General features: G+C 40.7%; 1 protein-coding gene across 1 annotated transcript; it reads left to right on the top strand.

Moving 5' to 3' along the window:
- Window positions 1-235: 235 nt before the first annotated feature.
- Window positions 236-17,756, top strand: SLC39A6 (solute carrier family 39 member 6). The gene is made up of 10 exons (XM_039549646.1): window positions 236-331; window positions 1,648-2,429; window positions 3,620-3,800; window positions 4,071-4,240; window positions 5,532-5,741; window positions 7,394-7,463; window positions 8,735-9,112; window positions 14,440-14,520; window positions 16,915-17,105; window positions 17,214-17,756. Exons 2-10 carry the CDS (start codon window positions 1,677-1,679, stop codon window positions 17,364-17,366), a joined length of 2,187 nt encoding a protein of 728 aa, XP_039405580.1. The 5' UTR covers window positions 236-331; window positions 1,648-1,676; the 3' UTR covers window positions 17,367-17,756.
- The last annotated feature ends 2,525 nt before the right edge of the window (window positions 17,757-20,281 follow it).

The following is a 20,281-nucleotide window of genomic DNA, read 5'->3' as shown; positions in this document are numbered from 1 at the left end:
CCAAACTTCAGTGTTTACAGAAAGAGGCAGACGCTCGGGACCCAGCCTTCCTCCCGCGGCCCCTCCTCCTCGCCGCTGGCTTTGCCCCGCCCCTGGCCGCAGAGAGTCCTGGTGGGCCTCTCCTGGCAGGCGCCGGGGGTGTCCCCGGGCGCCGTCGAGGCCGCGCTTGCCCGGCCCCACGTGAGGCCGCCCCGCCTCCCGCTGGAGCAGGCGGCGCTGGCGCGGCGGCCGCCGTTCCCGGAAAAGGAAAGGGAAGCGAAGGGGCGCGGCGCGGCCGGCGCGGGCGGGCGGCGGCGGTGGTGTGGCTCAGCCCGTCCCGGCGGCGGGAGAGGTAACCTCGAGCTTCTTTTTCTCCTCATCCCCCATCCCCTTCCCCGGCGGCCTCTCGTGGCGCGGTGTGTGCCGGGCCTGGGCCCCGCCGCAGCCGCGGGTGGCCGGGGCCGCCTCCGCCGGTGCGGGGTCGCAGTGGGGGCCGTGGGCGCTGAGCGGGCTCCCGCGGGTCCCAGCCACGGAGTGGGACAGGTTGGAGGGACCACGGTGCAGCGTCTGGTCCAGCCGCCCTGCTCCAGCAGGATCATCCCAGAGCACGTGGCACAGGACTGCGTCCAGATGGTTCTTGAATATGTCCAGTGAGGGAGACTCCACATCCTCTCCGGACAGTCTCTTCCAGAGTTCGGTTACCCGCACAGTAAAAGTTCTTCCTCACATTCTGGGGACACTCCCTGTGCATCAGTTTCTGCCCGTTGCCTGTTGTCCCGTTGCTGGGCACCGCCGAGAAGAGCCTGGATCCATCCTCTTGGCACTTCTCCTTCAGATACTTACGGATACTGACGAGGTCCCCTCGCAGCTGTCTCTTTCCAGCGGCGGTGTGGGGTTTTTCAGGCTGACTGTAGTATTTTTGGAAACGGAGGTTCTCCGTGCCTACCTGGAAAAGGGCTGAGGCAGCATAGCCCTGCGCACAGTCTCCATAGGAGTTAATTTGCAGCCCTCCTGGAGTATTTATGGAATGAAACACACAAACGTTCACACTTGTGAGCATCTGGTCCACAGCTATGGTGTGTCTGCCTGGTGACAGGAGCCGTGCGACACTAACGTTAAAACAAAGACAGAACGTGACAGGATAAAAACCCAAATTTTTGTGGAGTGCTGGAAACACTCGCCCAGCTGGTTTGCCAAAACCTCTGGGAAATCCAGTAATGAAAGGCTGGGAATTTCGATTTTTAAGCAGAAACATGTAATTTATGCTACTTATTCATTGCTAAGAGAGAAATTATAGGACTTCTTTTAAGCACTAGAAAACTCTAACCTAGAACTTCGTTGGTGCACCCTTGAGGGCTCTCCTTGTTTAGCCTGTATTGGTAGTGACTCAGGCAGAGCTAAACAAAGGCAAGCTGGCACCTGGGGAGGTGTTCATGGCCAGTGACCTCACTGTGGTATTCAGCTTCCTCTGTTGCCTGAGGCAACACATCTGGGAGAAGTGCTGAATGCGAAAGAAATTTAAATGTCTGTTGCTGCATTGATACTTTGAGCAGGTCTTGGTTTTGTTGGTTGTTGTGTTCTTTTTGTTTAAGCAAATTATGAATGTATGTTACAGAGGACGATGTGATCAGTTTTATGCAAACTGTTTAAATTTTCCTCTTTTTCCAGATTATTTTCACTACTGAAAAGGAACTGCAATGGAGAGTACAGTATCAGTTATTTTCTTTGTATCGTTTTCCATACTGCTGTGTAAAAGTTATCACCATGGAGTGGAGACAGCTACTGTTGTGCATACCTCAGAGCGAGCTTTTCCAGAAAAGACAGTGGGTGTTAATACTGACTTGGCAGGGCTAATACAGAAGTTGCACCTTCAAGAACTTTTTAATCGTTATGGAGAAAACAATTCTCTGTCAATTGATGGGTTTAGAAAACTGCTCCAGAACATCGGAATAGATAGAATGAAAAGGATTAAAATAAGCCACGATCACGATCATGACCACAGTCATGACCATCACGACCATGACCATGATCATCACTCTCATCGTAATCACATCTCGTTGAGTAAAAGCCCTGAGAAGACTGCTTGTCCAAACCATGAATCTGATGCCAGCAAAGACCACAGGAACAGCCACGCGAAGGAGCCTCACAAAGCCGAGAGCGTGGAACGCCAGCAGAACTTTGTGCGCAGTAAGAACACGGTTCATGAGATCACGGCGTCCGTCATCTCCGCTTCCACGGGCGGCCACGCCGAGTTCCAGAACGTGCAGCCTGGAGAAGTCAAGACGGTTGTTCGTGTGGCTCCGGCTGGCCCTGGTGCTGTTAATGTCACAGGGGGCCGCAATGCCACCTGGCTTGGTGCCAGCAGGGCAAACGAATCTCGTACTTCTCCCAAGGAATTGGAAAGAGGGAGTTACCTCTATTCTAAACTGAAAAAACAAAATGCTCAAGAGGTGAGGCCGATTCTGTTGTATTCTCAGGAATCCAGATCCACCAGGAATGTTGTCATGGCTTATTTTTCAGGTGCTTATTATTTGCCTGGGTGCAAGTTTTGTGGTGTAACAATACCCATAGCCAAACACATGGAAACAGTTTTCCTTGGAACTTAATATTTTGAGGGAATATGGTGTTATGTTCCCAAGCTCAGAGGAAAATTAAGTATAAATGTACACTTGGTTTAAGACATTTATGATTTATATATTTAAATGTTACTAAATACTTAACTGTTACTAAAACTGAAAAACATTTACAATTTTAAACTTGCCTTAAATCAGGAATCTCTTGTTTTCCTGTTAACGGATGAAAGTAAGGAATCTAGTTAAGGTACTGTGATTCTTGTCCAAGCTGTCTCACACTGTGATAGTGTAGAACCGTCCTCCTCTTACACCTTCCTCTCCCCATCTTACGATTGTATGTAGAAAACAACTCTACAAAAGATTGTGGCAAAATGTCACGTGTTACTTTAAAATAGTAAAAATTAGCACTGATAAAGAGTATAGTTGTGTTGTAGACATTGTGCTTAAACAGTCAGATCCTTTTCCATTAAAGGCTTTAAAAAAGCATGCGGGGTCTGAATATTTGCAGCCGTGCCAGGTAATTGTGAGTGGGTGGGGATGGCATGTGATGGTGGGTGCTGAATTCACAAGTTGGTGCTATGTTCTGTACTGTCAGAGCAGAAGTACTGCTGCTCTTTAAACCCACTGAGACTAAGGTTGCACAGTGGGGAGCTATTTACTGGCAGAAGTGTTTGTACAACATGCTCTGTACAAGACTTTTCTGCAGTAGTCACTGCTACAAAAAGGTATTTGACCTTGTTAATGCTTCCTTAGGTGGCCTTTAAAACTGACTGAAGAGTGTTAGGCTTTTTCTATTTATACAGCAAAACGTCTGACCCATTTGTGCTGAGAATCAGTTAATAATTACGTATCGTCTACCTGGACTCCCAAACCAGCTTTCTGGGACAGGATTTGGGTGGAAGTACATTTTTTCCTAAATGGATTTGTTACCAGTTTTTGAGTTGTGTTGATATAGCTGTTTTCATGTGGTGCCACTGCATTTCAATTAAGATGGGATGTTGCAGTTCTTTTAAGATGTATCGTGGTGTTTTGGTTCTGGTTAATCTTTAACATATCTCTTTCCACAGTGCTCCAATGCGTCCAAACTGATGCAGTCACATGGAATAGGCACTCAAGTATTGTTGACTGCTACAGAATTTAGTTATCTCTGTCCAGCTCTTATTAATCAGATTGATGGCAAATACTGCATAGTCCATGCTACTAGAGAAAAAGCTGAAACTCCTCCAAAAAGTTACTCTCTGGAAATAGGTAGGCTGAGATTTTTTTCGTAACATCGAAGCTCAATGGAAAAATGTTTATGTTGGTTATAAATCGTAGAAACCTATTTCATAGTTGTAAGAAGTGTCATTCTCTTTTGGCACTTCACCAAGACTAAGAGAGAAATCTGTGTGGCATACCTTTTGTTAACATCTGATTAATTGAGTGGTCAGGTGTGCTTGATAACAGAAATGTTAAACAAACAAAATCATGTACTGCTGTTACTTTCTGTTGTTACTATTTTTTTTTTTTTTTTACCAGCTTGGATTGGTGGCTTTATATCCATCTCCATCATCAGCTTTCTTTCCTTATTGGGTGTTATTTTGGTACCACTGATGAATCGAGTATTTTTCAAATTTCTTCTGAGTTTTCTTGTGGCATTGGCTGTGGGGACCTTGAGTGGAGATGCATTCTTGCACCTCCTTCCACATGTAAGTATTAGTTACTGTTTCATTCATTGTCTCAGAGCAGAGAACTTGGCAGCTGTATGTATTAGTGACAAATTCAATCCCTATTAGTTAATACCCATTTGGTGAGTCGTTTCTCAATGCTGTTACGCAGGTTGTTTGGTGGCAGGGTTTTCCATTTGGAACATCTGTATTACTCATTTCACAGTCCTTAAAAGTGCAAGAATTTCACAGCATTATCCCTCTTTCTATTTCCTGTTCTTAGTCATATGTGCTGCCATGTCCCTTTATTGTTCCTTGCATGCAAGAATTTTGCATAAATTTTCTTGGGTTTATTGTAGTGCTTCCTCTTTTTTTTCTTCCTCCCCCCACCCCCCAGTTTAATGCACTTCAGAGATAGTGGAAATTGCTTACTGTACACTTTAAATGTGAAATGGATAATCAACTATTTTTTGTTATAAGCCACTCATGTTGATGGCTTACCCACTGTGATTTTTTTCATTTTACCAGAATCCAGCATTTCTGAAGTCCTGGGGAAAATACTACTTGATTGATTTTGGAATGGCTGTTATGTAATAGGGACAATGAAATGTGAATATGGTTGCTAAATTTTTACCTTTATTGAAGTTCTTAAACAGGCATTCTTCCCCTCCCAAAAGTAACTTGTTCCAGCTTTCAAATAAGATACATGAAAGTGACTGCAGATTCTGTGGTGCTTTCCCAGTCCTGCCTGTAGTCCATCAGGTGGTTCTTTTTCCTTTCAGTTAATTTTGCATTTGCTGTGTGAGGTTATGTAAATCGAAGTGTGTGAATGAGATCTGCAAAAAGTTACTTTATTTCTGAACATACCAGTATCCAGCAAGGAGGGGAAAAATGTCAGACTTTCTTTAAAGAAGGAAATTACAGCCAACCTCCTTGTAAAAGAAGTTGTTTGACATCTGCGAGTTTTCTTAGATGGGAAACTAACTGGTGTGCTGGCTGTGACCACTGCTTAAAATGTGGTTTTCTTGATGGTGTCAGGAGTTTGTGTGGGGGCAGCTGTACACCTTGGATTAAGCAGTGTCCATGCAGCTTCAGTAAGTGTGTCAGTGCCAGGCCTGTTCTCAGTCCTTGCAATGTTTCTTCCTATCAACAAATTTCCAATCAATGGATTTCTTTGTAATTGTTTGAGTCTGTAAGCAGAGCCTTTGCCCCGTGAAAATTGTCAAGTCTGGACTCCAGACATGAGGAAAATGATGTGAAGAATACTTTCTGTGTTTCTTATGTTACAGTTCTTTTGAATATAATGACTTTCCCCTTTTGGTTCTCCCCTTAGTCTCATGGAAACCATCACCATCACCAGGAAAACCCTCTGCTTGATCAAAAAGGCTCTATGTACAAACACCTTGTTTCTCAAAGTACAGAGGAGAGCGCTTACCTGGATTCTACATGGAAAGGACTTACAGCACTTGGAGGCTTGTACTTCATGTTTCTAGTGGAGCATTTGATCACTTTAATAAAGCAATTTAAAGACAAGAAGAAAAAGGTAGGGGGACTATTACTTTAAAGCTCTATTGTATTGCATGCTCATTTCTGAAACCACATTATTAAAAAACCTTTCATGAATATCATATATCTTTCGATTTAATAGCAATGCCTGACTGGATTAGTGTTAGAATTTCATTCATATTGGGGACACATACACTTCTAAAATATGTGATAACATTTTTGTGTGGCCATTTTATTAAGGGCTCGTAACTATTTCCATAACCAGGCAATATAGTACAGGCTTTGACATCGCAGTGAATTGTGCAATAAGCAAATGTCCAATTGCATCTTTAGTTTCAGAGTGATTTATGATTTAAGAACTCACTTCATTACTGACTTCCTTCTGACCTCTTGAGACAATTATAACTATCTGAACTGGTTTTATTATTTTAATTCCAATTCTGGGTGCAATAAGTTTGCATTGTACAGTTACCGTACTGCTGTTGAGGAGGGCACTTGTACAGACAGATAAGGGTTGGCAGTAAGTGCTTACATAAATAAGCATCCAAGTACGCAGTAGAAAGTGATGTCATGGAATAGCATTCTATGTGGAAATGCAGTCTGTCAAGCCCCTTGCTGCTTTCCCTTCTCTCCCCCAAAAAGAGCAGTGCAGCTCTCAGATTGTTATGCTGGGTTTTATGTGTAAGATAAGTAACTGAATTTTGCAGGTCATAAGTGTTGATAACTTGCCACTTACTGGTAACAGTTTTTTAAAGACCAGTATAGCCAGGAATAAAGAATGATAGCAAAGTTTACTCAGTAAGAAAGATGAAGCAGAAGCTGGTGATATAATAGAATCATGGTGGTGTGATTGGAAGGTATCTTAAAGGTCATCTGGTTCCAACCAATCCTAAGCTTTGCTTGAAGAAAGTTAGTAAATACTAATTACTTAGTTTAAAACCAGCTAATTGCTAGGCTGCCTCAAAGACTGATAATCTCTGTTTAGTTTTCTTGTTTAATTGGTCATTAAGGCAACAGTCACAGAGCAGATGCCATGTAAGCTCTTTGATCATGGGAGGTTGTGTTGGTGTGGTTTATACGGAAGCTAAACTAACAGTGAGCCTTCCCTATCTCTAGTTAAATTTGTTTGACAGGAAGGAACATGAAGAGTTTCAAGCAAAGCAAGAATTTTGTCTCCTCACAGCCACAAGGAATGGATTTCCTGTTAGACTAATTATGCCCTCCTAAATACTGAGTCACTGATCATAAAGTGTTGTGATACAAACTTGTGTTAGCAAGGAGTAGAGATTTTGCTTGGTTTTCCTTCTGCACATTATAAAAAACCATTATATTGACATTTTGATAGAAAAGAATCAGCAGAATAAGTTACTCAGCATTTGATGTGTTTCGCTTCTCAGATGAAAACCTGCTTTTTTCTTGTGAAAAATGTAGCGCATTTATGTGTGTGGGTTGGTTTGTTTGTGGTGATTTTTTTGTTTTGTTTTGTTTTTTCTTCCCTCCTATGGAGACTGAGGAACCTTTGTCATCTTACTCTACCTAGTTCAGTTTTTAGTATTCTACACTCTTTGTACGGCTTCTGTGTTGTCCTCTTTCTGTGCAGGCTGCATAAATGTGAATGTAATGTTGCTCACGTATATCCTGAAAAATAAGTAAAATATTCATAACTGCAGTGTTTTCTTTTGGAATAAGAAAAAAAATGAAGATGATGGAGAAAGTAAGAAGTTTTCAGCGAATGAAGAAAAGTTGGATACAGATGATCGTGAGTCCCATTAATATCACACAGTTGTTATTTTGTGGCAGCACTGTTTAAAAAACACCTGACTGATGGCAGCTCATAGATCTGCTTCTTACTTTAGGTTGGATCACTGCCTATTTGAATTGTTTTCAAAACAGAACCAGTCTGTGCTGATATGTAGAGCACTAGCTCTATTTGCTGCTTTCCTTTAAAAAGGATCAGTGGAGTAGAAGTAGTGAATGCACAGTTTTGGAACCTTAAGTCTTTTAATTCTGGATTTAGCAGCAGAAGTTGAAGTCGTTCCATGAAGGTTGCAATACAGCTCTGCCTACTGACTTCTACACTTCTCTTTGGACTGCTAGATGTTATATGTATGACTCATTATTTAGATTTCTGGGTACCCTAAGTCTGGATTTTATTAGTTTGATTGATTATTTATTTATAAGGGTAATAATATAAAATTCTAGACAATACTTGAAGTTCAACGTTCAGAGTGCAAATGACCATGTGTCCCCAAGATCATGCTTTAAGCCAAAACTGATTGACTAGTTACTTGCTGGCTCTTGTTGCTAAAAGAGATGCTCAGTTTTTCAGAGTAATCTTATAACTAATGAAATGCTTGTCTGTAATGTAGAAAAAAAAAAGAATCGTATTTATTAATTTAATTGCAGGGGAAGAATTTATCAAGTTTCAGAAATTAGTTAAAATAACCAACTGTACTGTGCCAGCAATGTTTATATGAGGGTATTTCATAGTCTGTATTGATGACTTTATTTTTGAGTGTTTATTTTCCAGATGTTAAACTCAAGTGCCTGTATGTATTTTGAAATTATCTGTAACATAATCTTCTGTATCCTTTTTCTTCAGCCCTGAGATAAGTAAATGGCACATGCTTTTCAGATAGTTGGTTTTTCTGAAGAAATTGAACTAACAGTCTTCATGCTGTGAAACTGAGACTTTGGAGCCTTTTGCTGTTGTGTTTAAATTGCAATGGGTCTTAGATTAAAAGATTTTTTGCCTTTTGGGAAGCATTTGTGGCCATAATATAAGGGCTGCTTCAGCAGTAGGGGACAGAAGCTAGAAGTTTTCCTTATTTTGATCTCTTGGGAAGTATCTCTGAAATCTGAATAAGTTGTGGAAACCCTTCAAAAAAATCTTCTGGTGGAAGAAGTTGGATTATCAGTCTCAACTTCTAAACTTCTTTACTACTTCACATATTCAAACTGTTTATTGAATCTTTGCTTCCTAGGTGATTTTTAAAATGTGTAACATTTTACTCTGGGTTTTTGTAACAGGGCCTGAGGGCTATCTAGGGACAGACTCTCAAGATCCATCAACCTTCATTTCTCAGCAGCCAACTGTACAAGAGGAAGAAGAAGTGATGATAGCTCATTCTCATCGAGAGGAGGTTGACAATGAATATGTGTCCAGGGGCTGTAGAAACAAATGCCATTCTCACTTGCACGATACTCTAGGACAGACAGATCATCTTAGTCACCATCACCATGACTACCATCACATTCTGCATCACCATCATCATCAGAACCATCATCCCCACAGCCACAGTCAGCGCTACTCACGCGAAGAACTGAAGGACGCAGGGATAGCAACTCTGGCATGGATGGTGATCATGGGAGATGGACTGCACAATTTTAGTGATGGACTAGCAATTGGTAAGTGCTAACTTGGACGCTGCAGCTTTCCTGGATGTGAAAGCAGTGAAGTCTTCTAGCTGCCTCTTACCTCTGCTAGGGATGTAGCTAATTAGCAGAGGATCTTTGAAGCCTAAACTTTTTCCTCAGAGCATCACCTTAATGAGTAAGAAAAATCTCCAGCTTAACAACCTGGAGGTCAGTGATAAATGAAACAGAAATTATATGTTTGCAGCTGTATTTCTTTCGATTATCTATAAACTGGGCTTCATTTCCTATTTTTGAAGAGCTAGAGCTAACATTTCTCAAAACTAAAGCTAGGGTTATAAAAAATATTTGAGATTGGCTTTGTATTTCAGTGCCTGCAAGTGCTCAGCAATTTTTAAAATGTTAATTATTTTTATGGAAAGCTTGTAATTTTTCATCACATACAAAGTAACTGTGTTTTTTCACTTCAGTCAGGCCACTGGTATCATTGGCTTCTTCTTTTTGTCTTTCATCTTCTCTTGTTATGCAGCAAGGTCAGGTTCTATACTTGGCATATCCGGTTCTATACTTGGCATATCTGCCTGCCTGCCTGTACTGGGCCCTGGTTACACATCAGCGTTCCTCCAGAGCACTGGTGGATAGGGAGATGGGGCCCTGGCTTCAATCTGTTTTAGCCTGCAAATTTTATTTTCTGTTACAGTGGTCATACTATACTCAAAATCTTGTTCCTAAAGTTGAGCATAATAGTCCATTTTTTAAAAATTTGAACAGGTATAAACAGTTATTTTACTCATAAACAAAACATATATCTTTTTGTTCTTGATTAGTTCATGCCCCTGTTTTTTCCTTAATGTGTGTAGTTGCTCAGTCTTTTTTGATAATGCTTCAGTGAAAATACTTCTTTATCACAAAAATAGTAGATTGGTTATTTTGTTTCGGACTTCTGTCTGGGAGCTCAGGTTTGTCAACTCTCTCATGTTTTTCCTAGGAGGAGAATTAGACTACAGATATTTGGAATTTAAAAGGTCAAAATAAGTTACAAAAGTGAAGACAAATCAATAACCTTCAGTACTTATGCTAATCTTTCCTGATCTTGACTATTGTATTTAAGACTAATCTTTACAGGTACTGGATTTATTTCCAGGTTGTTTAGCATACTGGAGGCAGTTCAGCGCTATCAGTCTCTCTGTAGATTTTATTGTAGGAAAAAGTTCATTGGTGTTTGAAGAGGAAACACAATAATAACTATTTTCTCACAGCAATATTTGCAGTTGTTAAGATTCAGTCAATTCAAAGTATAATGTGAAAAGAGACTTCCTGATTTAATCTCATTTTTGATGAAAGTTGAAGCATGAAATGTAAATTTTTGAGCAGATCAGTAGTGAAAATGTGGTAGAAGGAAGATTTGCATACAAATGGCACACAGAATCAATTACCTCTTGGCATTAGGGAGATTTGGGAAGGAGCTATGACTTTATAGTTATGAAGGGAAAAGTATGAGAAAGGTTAATAAAGGCTTATTGAACAAGTGTGAGCAATAGCTTTCAGAAGTCCTGCTGTGTAGCTTGTTCAGGCTAATGGAAACATGGGTTTCTTTCAGTTCTGTATGTGCTTAAAAGTATTATGGGAAAACATCAATTTGATGGTGGTGTGAAAATGCCAGTGCTACTTGTGTAGTAGTTCATCTGTATTTTAAAGATGTGAAGCTTCTGTAAAGATAGCTTTAGCCAGCATAACCCTTCATTTAAGTTCATGTACTCCATGTGATTCGTTATTCATAAGTTTCATCAGTTACTTTTTCCCTCAAATCTGTTGTGCTAATTATGTAGGAACAAGATTTAAAAGTGCTTATTTTTTTTATTAAGATGTGGAACAGTTGCATCTGACTCACTTGTGCAAAAGGATCATCTGTGATTTGAACTTTTATGTGTAATTACAACTAAATAAGTAAAATGCAGAACACTATTTTTACACTGGTCTTGCATATGTATTTTTTTCTTTAGCTTTTGAGAGAAGTCATGTCTTAAAAGTTTATTTTAAGATACCAGTGATGCTATTATATCAGTGTCTTGAGAGGGGATAATGCCAGATATATTAATTTCATCTTCAGTTTTTTAACATTTCAGGATTTCTTTTTAGCAGTGACAAAATAAAAAGAGATATTCTTGCTATTTAAGCTTGTATTTTGATTACTTCTTACTTTTCCTCTCTGAACTTCATAAGAATTAAGTTTGCCATGGTCTTGTCTAAAGCTCTAGTGCTCTGTGTGTCACCTCAGCCCTTACTTTCTCCCCACTTTCCCCCAAATTTGCTGTTGGCGCCATCTGTTTTATCCAGATCATTAGTGAAGATACTGAAGAAAATGGGTTGCAGTCTTTGTCCTGGTGAGCTCTGCTTTTTACTCACCAGCCACCAGGCCCTGTTAGCCCAGCAGTCCATCACTGTGCAAGCCTGTATTTCCTCTTTGCCCAGATGAGACTGATGTAGGAGATAGTGTCAGAAATCCTACTAAAGTTAATCCTACTGTAGTTCTGTTACATTCACCATCTCTATGGTCAATTATCTCCTCAAGCTGGATTCAGCTTTTGCAGAGGGATTTTTAGAGGGTACTCAACGTGATCTTTTCAGGAACTGAGATGACAACGACCATTCCCGAGTCCTGTTCTTTGCCTTTCTCAAAGATGGGAATAATGTTATCCTTTTCCCAGAGTTCCACTGTGGCCTTCTCTAGCCATGGTTTTCCACACATGACAGACAGCAGCTTTTTAGTCACACTAGTAACTCTGTCAGTACCCTTAGGTGAGTCCCAACCTGGGATGCACCTGAGCATTTCCAGTTTTTTCTGCATTTCTCTGAACTGTTGCTTCTGTGGTTTGCTGTCTCTTTCTTTCTGGAGTGGAGCTGGGATCTGGCTTTGTTGACAAAGACTGAGATGAAGGCTGTGCTGGTGCTTTGCCTCTTGTTATGTCTACTGCTTATTTCCCTTCCTCATCTATCAGCAGACCCAAATTTTTCATGAACTCTGTTTCTCAGCTAACATTCTTGTAGAACTGTTTCTTGTTATCCTTTGTGTCTTGTTCTAGATCTAGCTGGGCTTTGATCTTCCTCCCTTTTGTTCCACTGCTTTTGACTTCCTTGTTGCCAGTTTTTGTTCCTATTTCTTGTGTGCTTCCTTTTTGAATCTGAATTTATTAGGACACATTGCTTAGCTGGGCACGTCTTCTGCGAGTGTTCCCACACAAATAGGCTTGTTTGTTCGTGCATCTCTGTGCTTTACAAACTGGCCACCCCTTTTGGGCACATTATCCCTTTTGACTGATTCCCTGGGCATTCTACACTGCAATTCCTCAAAAAAGTCAAAGTCTGCTTTGTTAAAGCCTAGAGTCCTAATTTTGTTTCTTCCTCTTCCAGCCTCCTCTTGTGTCCTGAACTCAGGTACCTCATGCTCACAAGATGGCATTTTTTGCTGTATTGCCATCAGTTTTTCCTTGTTTTTGAGCAGCAGGTCAGTTACAATGCTAATCCTGGTTGGCTTTTTTGTCATTTATAGTAGGAAACCATTACCAATACAATTAAGGAACATCCTGGTTTGTGTGCCCAGTATTGTTACCTCCACAGCTGAAAACTCTTGTGTGAATGGTGATGTCCTGTGTTCATAGGTAGGCTTATCCACCACCTTTTCTTGGTTGCATGATTCATAACCTTATTCCTAGTGTTATTTTGATGTTGGCCAAGAGACTAAATAGACACATGGAACCGCAGTTCGTACATTTGTACTGGAGCTCGCTGTGGTCAAGGAACCCCTTTATGTAGGTAGGCAGAAAAATCCCCAAAGTCAATTGTATTGTCTCTTTGTAGGCACTTGGTATCTATCTGTGATACACCAGAGAAGCTTTGGGGGTTTCTCCACAGCATCATTCAGGCAGTCTCTGGGCAACCAGTGAACTTCCTTGGGCAATAGGTCAGCAGGTCTGTCTCTGTCCTGCACAGGAGGGCATCTCCTATCCATAAAAAAAAAATCTTTCTTTTTGTACTGCTGGCCCTAATGTGATGTACTGAACTGCTGGGCAAGGCAGGACTCATTTATCCTCTCACTGCTGCCAGGGTCATGACCATGTTCTTCAGATCAGTAGCTGCAAGTGGGCACAGAAGGTTCTTCCTGTTGCCACGCTTGACTTTTTTCAGATGTTACCCATCTGAGAGTTCATGGTTCCTGCTTTGGTCCTGCCTTCCTCTTTGATCTGAGAGGCTTGGGCTCTTGCCTCTGTACAGCCTCTCCTGGAGACCCTCTCATGCTGTTTATCACTCATCCAAAGATGACTGCTCACCACTTCCTGCATCCTCTTCCTCGGATGCCACAGCACACATCCCAGACATAATGTTGCTGCTGTTGTCATCACTTCAGGGAGGAGCATCAGTCATTTCTTGCACATTAAGACCTGGGTAGCAGTGTCTCCCTCAAGAGTTAGGTCAGCCTGTAGTTTCCCCAGTGACAAGAAGGGATTGTCTCCAGTGGAGTCATTGCCCTTGTAGTGCTTCCTCTGGGAACAGTACTTCTGGGTCCCATGTGTGCCAGCCACTGTGACATGGCCTCGTGCCTCTTTGCTTGTTGGCAGCACCTTGTTTGCTGGCAGGCTCCTGGTAGCAGCTGAAGAGGAAGCTGGATGAGGCTCTGCACCCTTGGAGAGGCTCTCTATGCAGCTGGGGACCTGACATGCTGTGTGTGAGCTGTGGTTCAGCTCTGCAGCCCTGCAGTGTGCTGTGTTCTCCTGAGCTGCTGCCAAACAAGAAAAATGGCAGGCAACAAGAGGAGCAGAGAAGACATGAAAAATGAGGATTGTTGGACTAGTTTAAGAGTTTTTTGTGGGTTTGGGTTTTTTTTTTCTCTCCACCTAAAGTGTGGTAGTTACTTAAAAGCAAGCTGCCAAAAGTTGGTCTGTCACTGTTGATTTCATAGCCTCTCTTATTGTTGGCTTGACTTTCCTTTCTTAAAGTGTCTGACTTGTCAGGTGCAGTTGAGCTGCTTTCTTCCCTTTGTATATTAAAAAAAAAAAATTATTTTCTGACAGTATTTCCATTTATTACATTTTTGGGAAGGGTTGTGTTGTTGGAATGTATTTGGCTTCGTTCAGAAGTAACACAGTGAAATGTGGTTTCTTTAATAGTAGGATTCTTAAGTTTCAAAATGCTTCTTCAGAATCACAAACAACTGTTCAGTTAAAGTTGAAATGCTTCCACAAAAATAATTTTAGTGAAATATATGTCCTAATATGACACAAGCATGTGCAACAATGCTTCTGCACTTGATGTCTGAATATGCAGTAACATTTTGTTTGCTTTTTTTCCCTGTCTCTTCATAGGAGCAGCCTTTACTGAAGGGTTATCTAGTGGTTTAAGCACTTCTGTGGCTGTATTTTGCCATGAATTACCTCATGAGCTAGGTAAGAACCCAGCATTTCCATATGCTGTATGTGTATGTACTTATAGGTGCATGTGGGAGAACAAAATTTGATCAAAAAACTTCATCCTTGACAGGTTGTCTATTCAAAGGATACTTCTGATTTGCTTAAAGACTGTTTAACCATTTCTTAATTGAAGTAATCTTTTAAAACTTGAAATATTTCAGCTACTTTGTTTAAAACTGTCTCTTGCAGTTACTTGCAGCTTTTTCTGTCCCCTTTAGTTGTAGTTGTTATTCTCCTTATATATAACATAAGTTGTGAATTACAGAAGAACACATGACAGAATTTATTTTTCTCACAGCTCCCCTTAATTTTATTCTCGTGCTTGTGCTGCTAAAAGCAAGGTCACGATTAGTCAAAGTATGTTCTGCATAACATTTGCTGCTTTTTCATTAAGTCTTGCAAAGACTTGCTGTAGCTCTAAATTAAACTTGAAACTACTTAGAAATCTTTCTGAAAACAGTTTGTCTTTCAAGCTCAAGTGATTTAAATTCGTGTGCGGTCCCATGAGACATTATTGTCATGTCTTACAATCTGAGCTCAGTATTTGGCCCTTCTGAAGGGCAGCTGGTGAGAGCAGGGTGGATCTGCTTAGCTGAACTCGAGACGAAGCTGATCTTTCCAGTTGTCAAATCATTTCGGATGTGCAACTGGTGTTTATTTCTTAGCTGTCATGGTCACAGTCATACTTGGTGTATAGAAAGAAGAAAGAACAGTTTGCTTTCACCTTTTTTAAGGTTTAGTTCCCCAGAGGGTAGACCGTTCAGTTTCATTTAATGGAGCTTGTAAACCAGTATATGTAAACATTGAACCGTCTCTATATAAACAGTTTGATATACTTGTACAGTAATGTTATACAGAAATACATTAGGGTGGAGAAAACATACCTGATTTTATGGGTTGGGAGGAATTGAGTCTTGTTCGTATTAGTCGTGGAACTTGTATTAGTTACACATACTAAGTGTTGTTAGTTCAGATATACAAAGTAAATTAATGTTATGAATCTGGTAATTTTAGATGCAACTGTTTTGTTGGTTTGTGAAATAAGAAAAATATTTTAAAATTTAAATCATACTTCTTTAATCAAAATAGAAAACTTGATAGGAAATACCTTCTTTAACAGAGGAGATGAAGTGGCATAGGAATATTGAAACAATTGGGACTAGTTGAGGTTAGCTGGGATTAAAATTGTATCATTGTTAATGCTAAACAATGCTCGTAATATACCAGTTCATCTTAATTGCAATAGCTTGTAGGAAAAGCTGTTGTAACAAATTACTCAACTCAGCTTTGAAAATCACTTTTGTTTACCTTAACTGGAGATAACTTATAAAGAATCTGTTTTATTTTCAAATAATAAGCTTATATTACTCTTGTTTAGACAAAAATATGTTCTGAATTGCAGAAATCTGTTTCTGGCTGGTGGTCTATTATTCCTTTGAGTAAAAATAAGACATTAAGGATCATTTACAGAAATTAATAAAGAAATTATTTTAAATTTATAAAACAAATTAAAAGTACAAAGAGTAGTTACAGGATAATAAATTGAGTATGCAATTGAGTGGGAATATTTTATTTTAGAAACACTCATGCATATCAGGTACTGCAGCATTTTACAGAGGTGGTTTAAATGCAAACTGCTTGAGGATCTGAAGCCCTTAGAGACCATCCAAAGGAGGGGTACAAAGACGGTGAAGGGCCTTGAGGGGAAGCTGTGTGAGGAGTGGCTGAGGTCATTTGGTCTGTTCAGCCTGGAGGAGAGGAGACTGAGGACAGACCTCATTGCAGTCTGCAACTTCTCCTGAGAGGAAGAGGAGAGGCCGGCACTGATCTCTTCTGTCCTGTGACTTGTGACAGGACCCAAGGAAATGGCCTGAAGCTGTGTTGGGGAGGTTTAGGTTGGATATCAGGAAAAGGTTCTTCACCCAGCGGGTGTTTGGCTACTGGAACAGGCTCCCCAGGGCAGTGGTCACAGCACCAAGCCTGAGAGTTTGAGGAGTGTTTGGACAATGTTCTCAGGCATGTGGTGTGACTCTTGGGGTATCCTGTGCAGGGCCAGGAGTTGGACCTGATGATCCTTGTGGGTCATGTCCAAATCAGGATGTTCTGTAATTCAGCAAAAAGCTGCTTTTTTCAAAATTGCTATGACTTTAAGGTTATAAATTTAGAGTATTTGCTGCTGTGTTGTTGTTCATTTGCACCCTTTAATTTTTGGTCCCTCAGTGATTTCTGATTTTATGAAGGAAAAAAATAAGGCAAAAGCCAACATAAAAATAGCATAGTCATTTTGTAAGTAAGAAAACTGTAAGTGAGAAAACGCTGCAATACTTACCCGAGAATGAAAACTTTGAGGTTTTTTTTTTCCTGTTTTAGGAGATTTTGCTGTACTTCTCAAAGCTGGTATGACTGTCAAGCAAGCTGTGCTTTATAATGCTCTGTCAGCTATGCTGGCCTATCTTGGAATGGCAACTGGGATCCTTATTGGTCATTATGCAGACAACGTTTCAATGTGGATATTTGCACTTACTGCTGGCTTGTTCATGTACGTGGCTCTTGTGGATATGGTAAGTGACTACACCTATTTGAATTTTGTTTAACACAGCTTAAGAATTAATGCTTTGAAGTAACTGTTTATTTTGAAGGCATTTAATAACACTTTTGTGTTTGTTTAGGTACCTGAAATGCTCCACAATGATGCCAGTGACCATGGATGTAGCCGGTGGGGATACTTCCTGTTACAGAATGCTGGGATTCTCTTGGGTTTTGGGATAATGCTGCTTATCTCAGTGTTTGAACATAAGATTGTATTCAGCATAAACCTGTGATCTTGGTTGCCAGGAAGACAGTTTGGTGTTAAATTATAAGTGGTAGGGTTTTTTTCTATGAATTTCCTTGTGGAAAGGTACGTTTGATAAAGAGTAGATATTTTTATTGGTGTGCTTTGTTGTTGTGTGCTTCCCTCCCTTCTTGCCTGATAGAAAGGAACACTGTAAAGTTTGGGTTTTACTGGGTTTTTTTGTTTGGTTATTTTTGGTTGTGTCTTTTTTTTTTTACTTGGGATTTAGCATTGCTTATGGTACTGTGGAAAGTGGTACTTAGTAAAACACGGCTAAAGTGCCAAATCTGTATTGTTTATATTGTCTGTATTGTTTGGGGGTTAGGTTGTTTTTTTACTGAATTTATTTACTGTATGTAATTATATGTAATGTTTTTTACTTCAGTAGTTTTGTTGTTTTAAAGAGGTAAAACCACAGTGGTTTTTATTTTAGCACAATGTAGTGGTTTGGTCCAAAATACTCATTACTGTTTATCTGCTGTGAGATAAGAATTAGGAGAAATGCAAAGCAGGCACCAAACTTGAAAGAATATAAAGAAGTTTATTAACAGACCTAAAAGAGGGAAAAAAAAAAATTATACCACCTTCAGAACTCTCCTCCTCTCCCCACCTTCCTCCCTTCTCCCACTGACAATGTAAAAAGACAACCCTTAAGATGTTCAGTCTGTTTACCACTTCCATAATAACCTTGCTCAGTCCATTTAGAAAGAGAAGTCTCTTCTTGCTCGTGCTATGAAAGCATTATCACAACGAGACAGCCGCCCACTTCCAAATATTGTTCAGTCCATTTAGGAAGAGGAGTCTCTCTGCTCACATGTGAGTCCCTTCCCCTGACTTGCAGCTTTTCCCACAACTGCTTTCGAGGGTCCACTCTTGAAGTTTTTGGGGTACAATTTTAAGGTTGAGCCATTCAGAAACAAAAACAGAGGCCCTTCTCCTTCCCTGGGAGCGAAGGGTCTTCATCATCTTCATCTTTAGGACTATCTCTGGGAGCATCTCTAGGGACTGAGGTTTTCTCCTTTCCCGTTTGGAGCAAAAGTCCTCATCTGGTCCATCTCTCCCTGTCCAAACTTCTCATGAAATTACAGCTGCGTTGGCATCTGCCTATCTCAGCGCAGGTGCTTTTGCTTACGAGTTGAACACTCCACCCCCCCATATCTTCATGAAATTACAACAGGATACTCTGATATATCATAGCTTCACAACAGAATTTCAGCTTTAAGCATCTCCTCTCTCTCTTCCCTCAGGTTTTCAGCTCTTCACAGCAATAAAAGGGTTAATCTCACCTCGGCCTTGCAGCTTTGCAGCTGGAATGTTGAATTTTTCTTATCGAAGTGGAGAGGGGGGAGAGCCGAGCCGCTCCGGCTGCCCACGGCAAGGCAGTGGGGGGGTTCCACGGCTGGAACAGGTCCATGGCTCCAGGATGGCCGTGGCCCGGCCCGGCCTGGCCCAAGCAGGGCCTGGCTGGGCCCGCTGGCCCCCACACGGGGCCCGCAGCCACCTGTGCCAGCACCAGAAACGAGAGAGAGCTTGGAGGAGGGGGAGTTTGCCTATTCTTAAATGTGGATCACAGAGGTGATCACAACTTTAAGTGGCTTAGAGAATTGTCCATATTCAAACTGGCCAGCTGATAGGTTCTATCAGTTCCCAGAGGAAACTGTAAGCACCCCTTAGCAAGGACGTCCCTTCCGGGACTATGCTTGCTAACCTATGACACACAATTAAAATCAGTGGATACAAAGCACAGTGAACAAAGTAAAACAAGAACAAGACGTAATGGGTAACGTGTGTTTATTGGTAAAAACCCATTTCTTCTGCTTCCACCTGATATATATGTAAAGGCAGATGAGTCCACTCTATCCTTTGTGGTGTTGCTTTCTCTCAATAGGTTGTGGATTCCTGTGTCTTATTCCAGTTGGTTTCTACTCCAAACAACTTAATGTGAAACCATGTTCTAGGTGTTTACATCAAATGTTTTACTTGTTTCATCCCTTCTGATATGAGTTGCTCTTCACTGATTTCTCAAATCAGCAACAAAAGTCCAGCTCTTAAATTGCAAAAGCTTTAAGATATGTGAATTCCATCAAAAAGAGTTTAAAAGCAGTGCTGTATCCCACGTCACTGCCTGAAGTGACAAAGATGTATTAAAGCCTGTTTGATATCAAGGGGCGGAGTGCTACAGGCTGAGATAAACAGTCATTTCCTACAACAGCTTCCTGAAGTAAGGTGTTGATTTACTTTGGGAAAATGAGCTGAGTGGGAGAGCTGCCTAATTCTAGTTCAGTGTGATTGCACACAAACCTGTGCTGTTTAGTTCTTTGCAAGAACTAAAGCTGAGAAATCCAAAACAGCAAAATTTTTTTGGTAGCATATCAAGGGAAGCAGTGAGTTAAGGATAATAAGTGTATAAGTATGTAGTTTGAGCCTACAGTCTTAATATGTTTAACCACCCTGAATGTAACTGAAGGATGAAGGTTGAAAAAACCAATAGCCAAATAAATAAATTCTGCATTTGCAGGGAAGGTGAACATGTAAAAGTTGTTTAATGATGAATAAATAACAGAATTATGCTATCTTACTAGCTAGCTTTAAAAATTCCAGAAATAAAACAATTAGAACCTATTTCTGATCCACTGCTTCAAGTCATCACCTGAATAAAAAGCTGGAACAACAGAGAAATGTTTGATAATACTGTGTATGACAGGATAAAACAGTTTGTGGGTCTGTCATACAGTGGAAGCCAGGAACCATTCTATCACCTCAGAAATAGATGTTCTCAATTGAGAGAGTTGGGAGTTTTTTAGGAGTTGAGCAATGGGTACCACAGGAGTTTTTGCAGCCAGTGCAATATTAGCTTCTCCTCCTTCAGCCTTTCCTCAGGTTAGCAAGACTGATATTTACTCT

The sequence above is a fragment of the Corvus cornix genome, chromosome 2 (genome assembly GCF_000738735.6).
Source record: "Corvus cornix cornix isolate S_Up_H32 chromosome 2, ASM73873v5, whole genome shotgun sequence".
Taxonomy (NCBI): domain Eukaryota; kingdom Metazoa; phylum Chordata; class Aves; order Passeriformes; family Corvidae; genus Corvus; species Corvus cornix.
This window is presented reverse-complemented; position numbering and strand designations above follow the sequence as displayed.

Bases quoted from the DNA above. Each gene is read 5' to 3' on its own strand.
- SLC39A6 (XM_039549646.1), top strand. From the start codon at position 1,677: ATGGAGAGTACAGTATCAGTTATTTTCTTTGTATCGTTTTCCATACTG. The intron at 5,742-7,393 runs GTAGGGGGACTA...TTTTGGAATAAG, and splicing joins TTAAAGACAAGAAGAAAAAG to AAAAAAAATGAAGATGATGG. The intron at 17,106-17,213 runs GTAAGTGACTAC...GTGTTTGTTTAG, and splicing joins ACGTGGCTCTTGTGGATATG to GTACCTGAAATGCTCCACAA.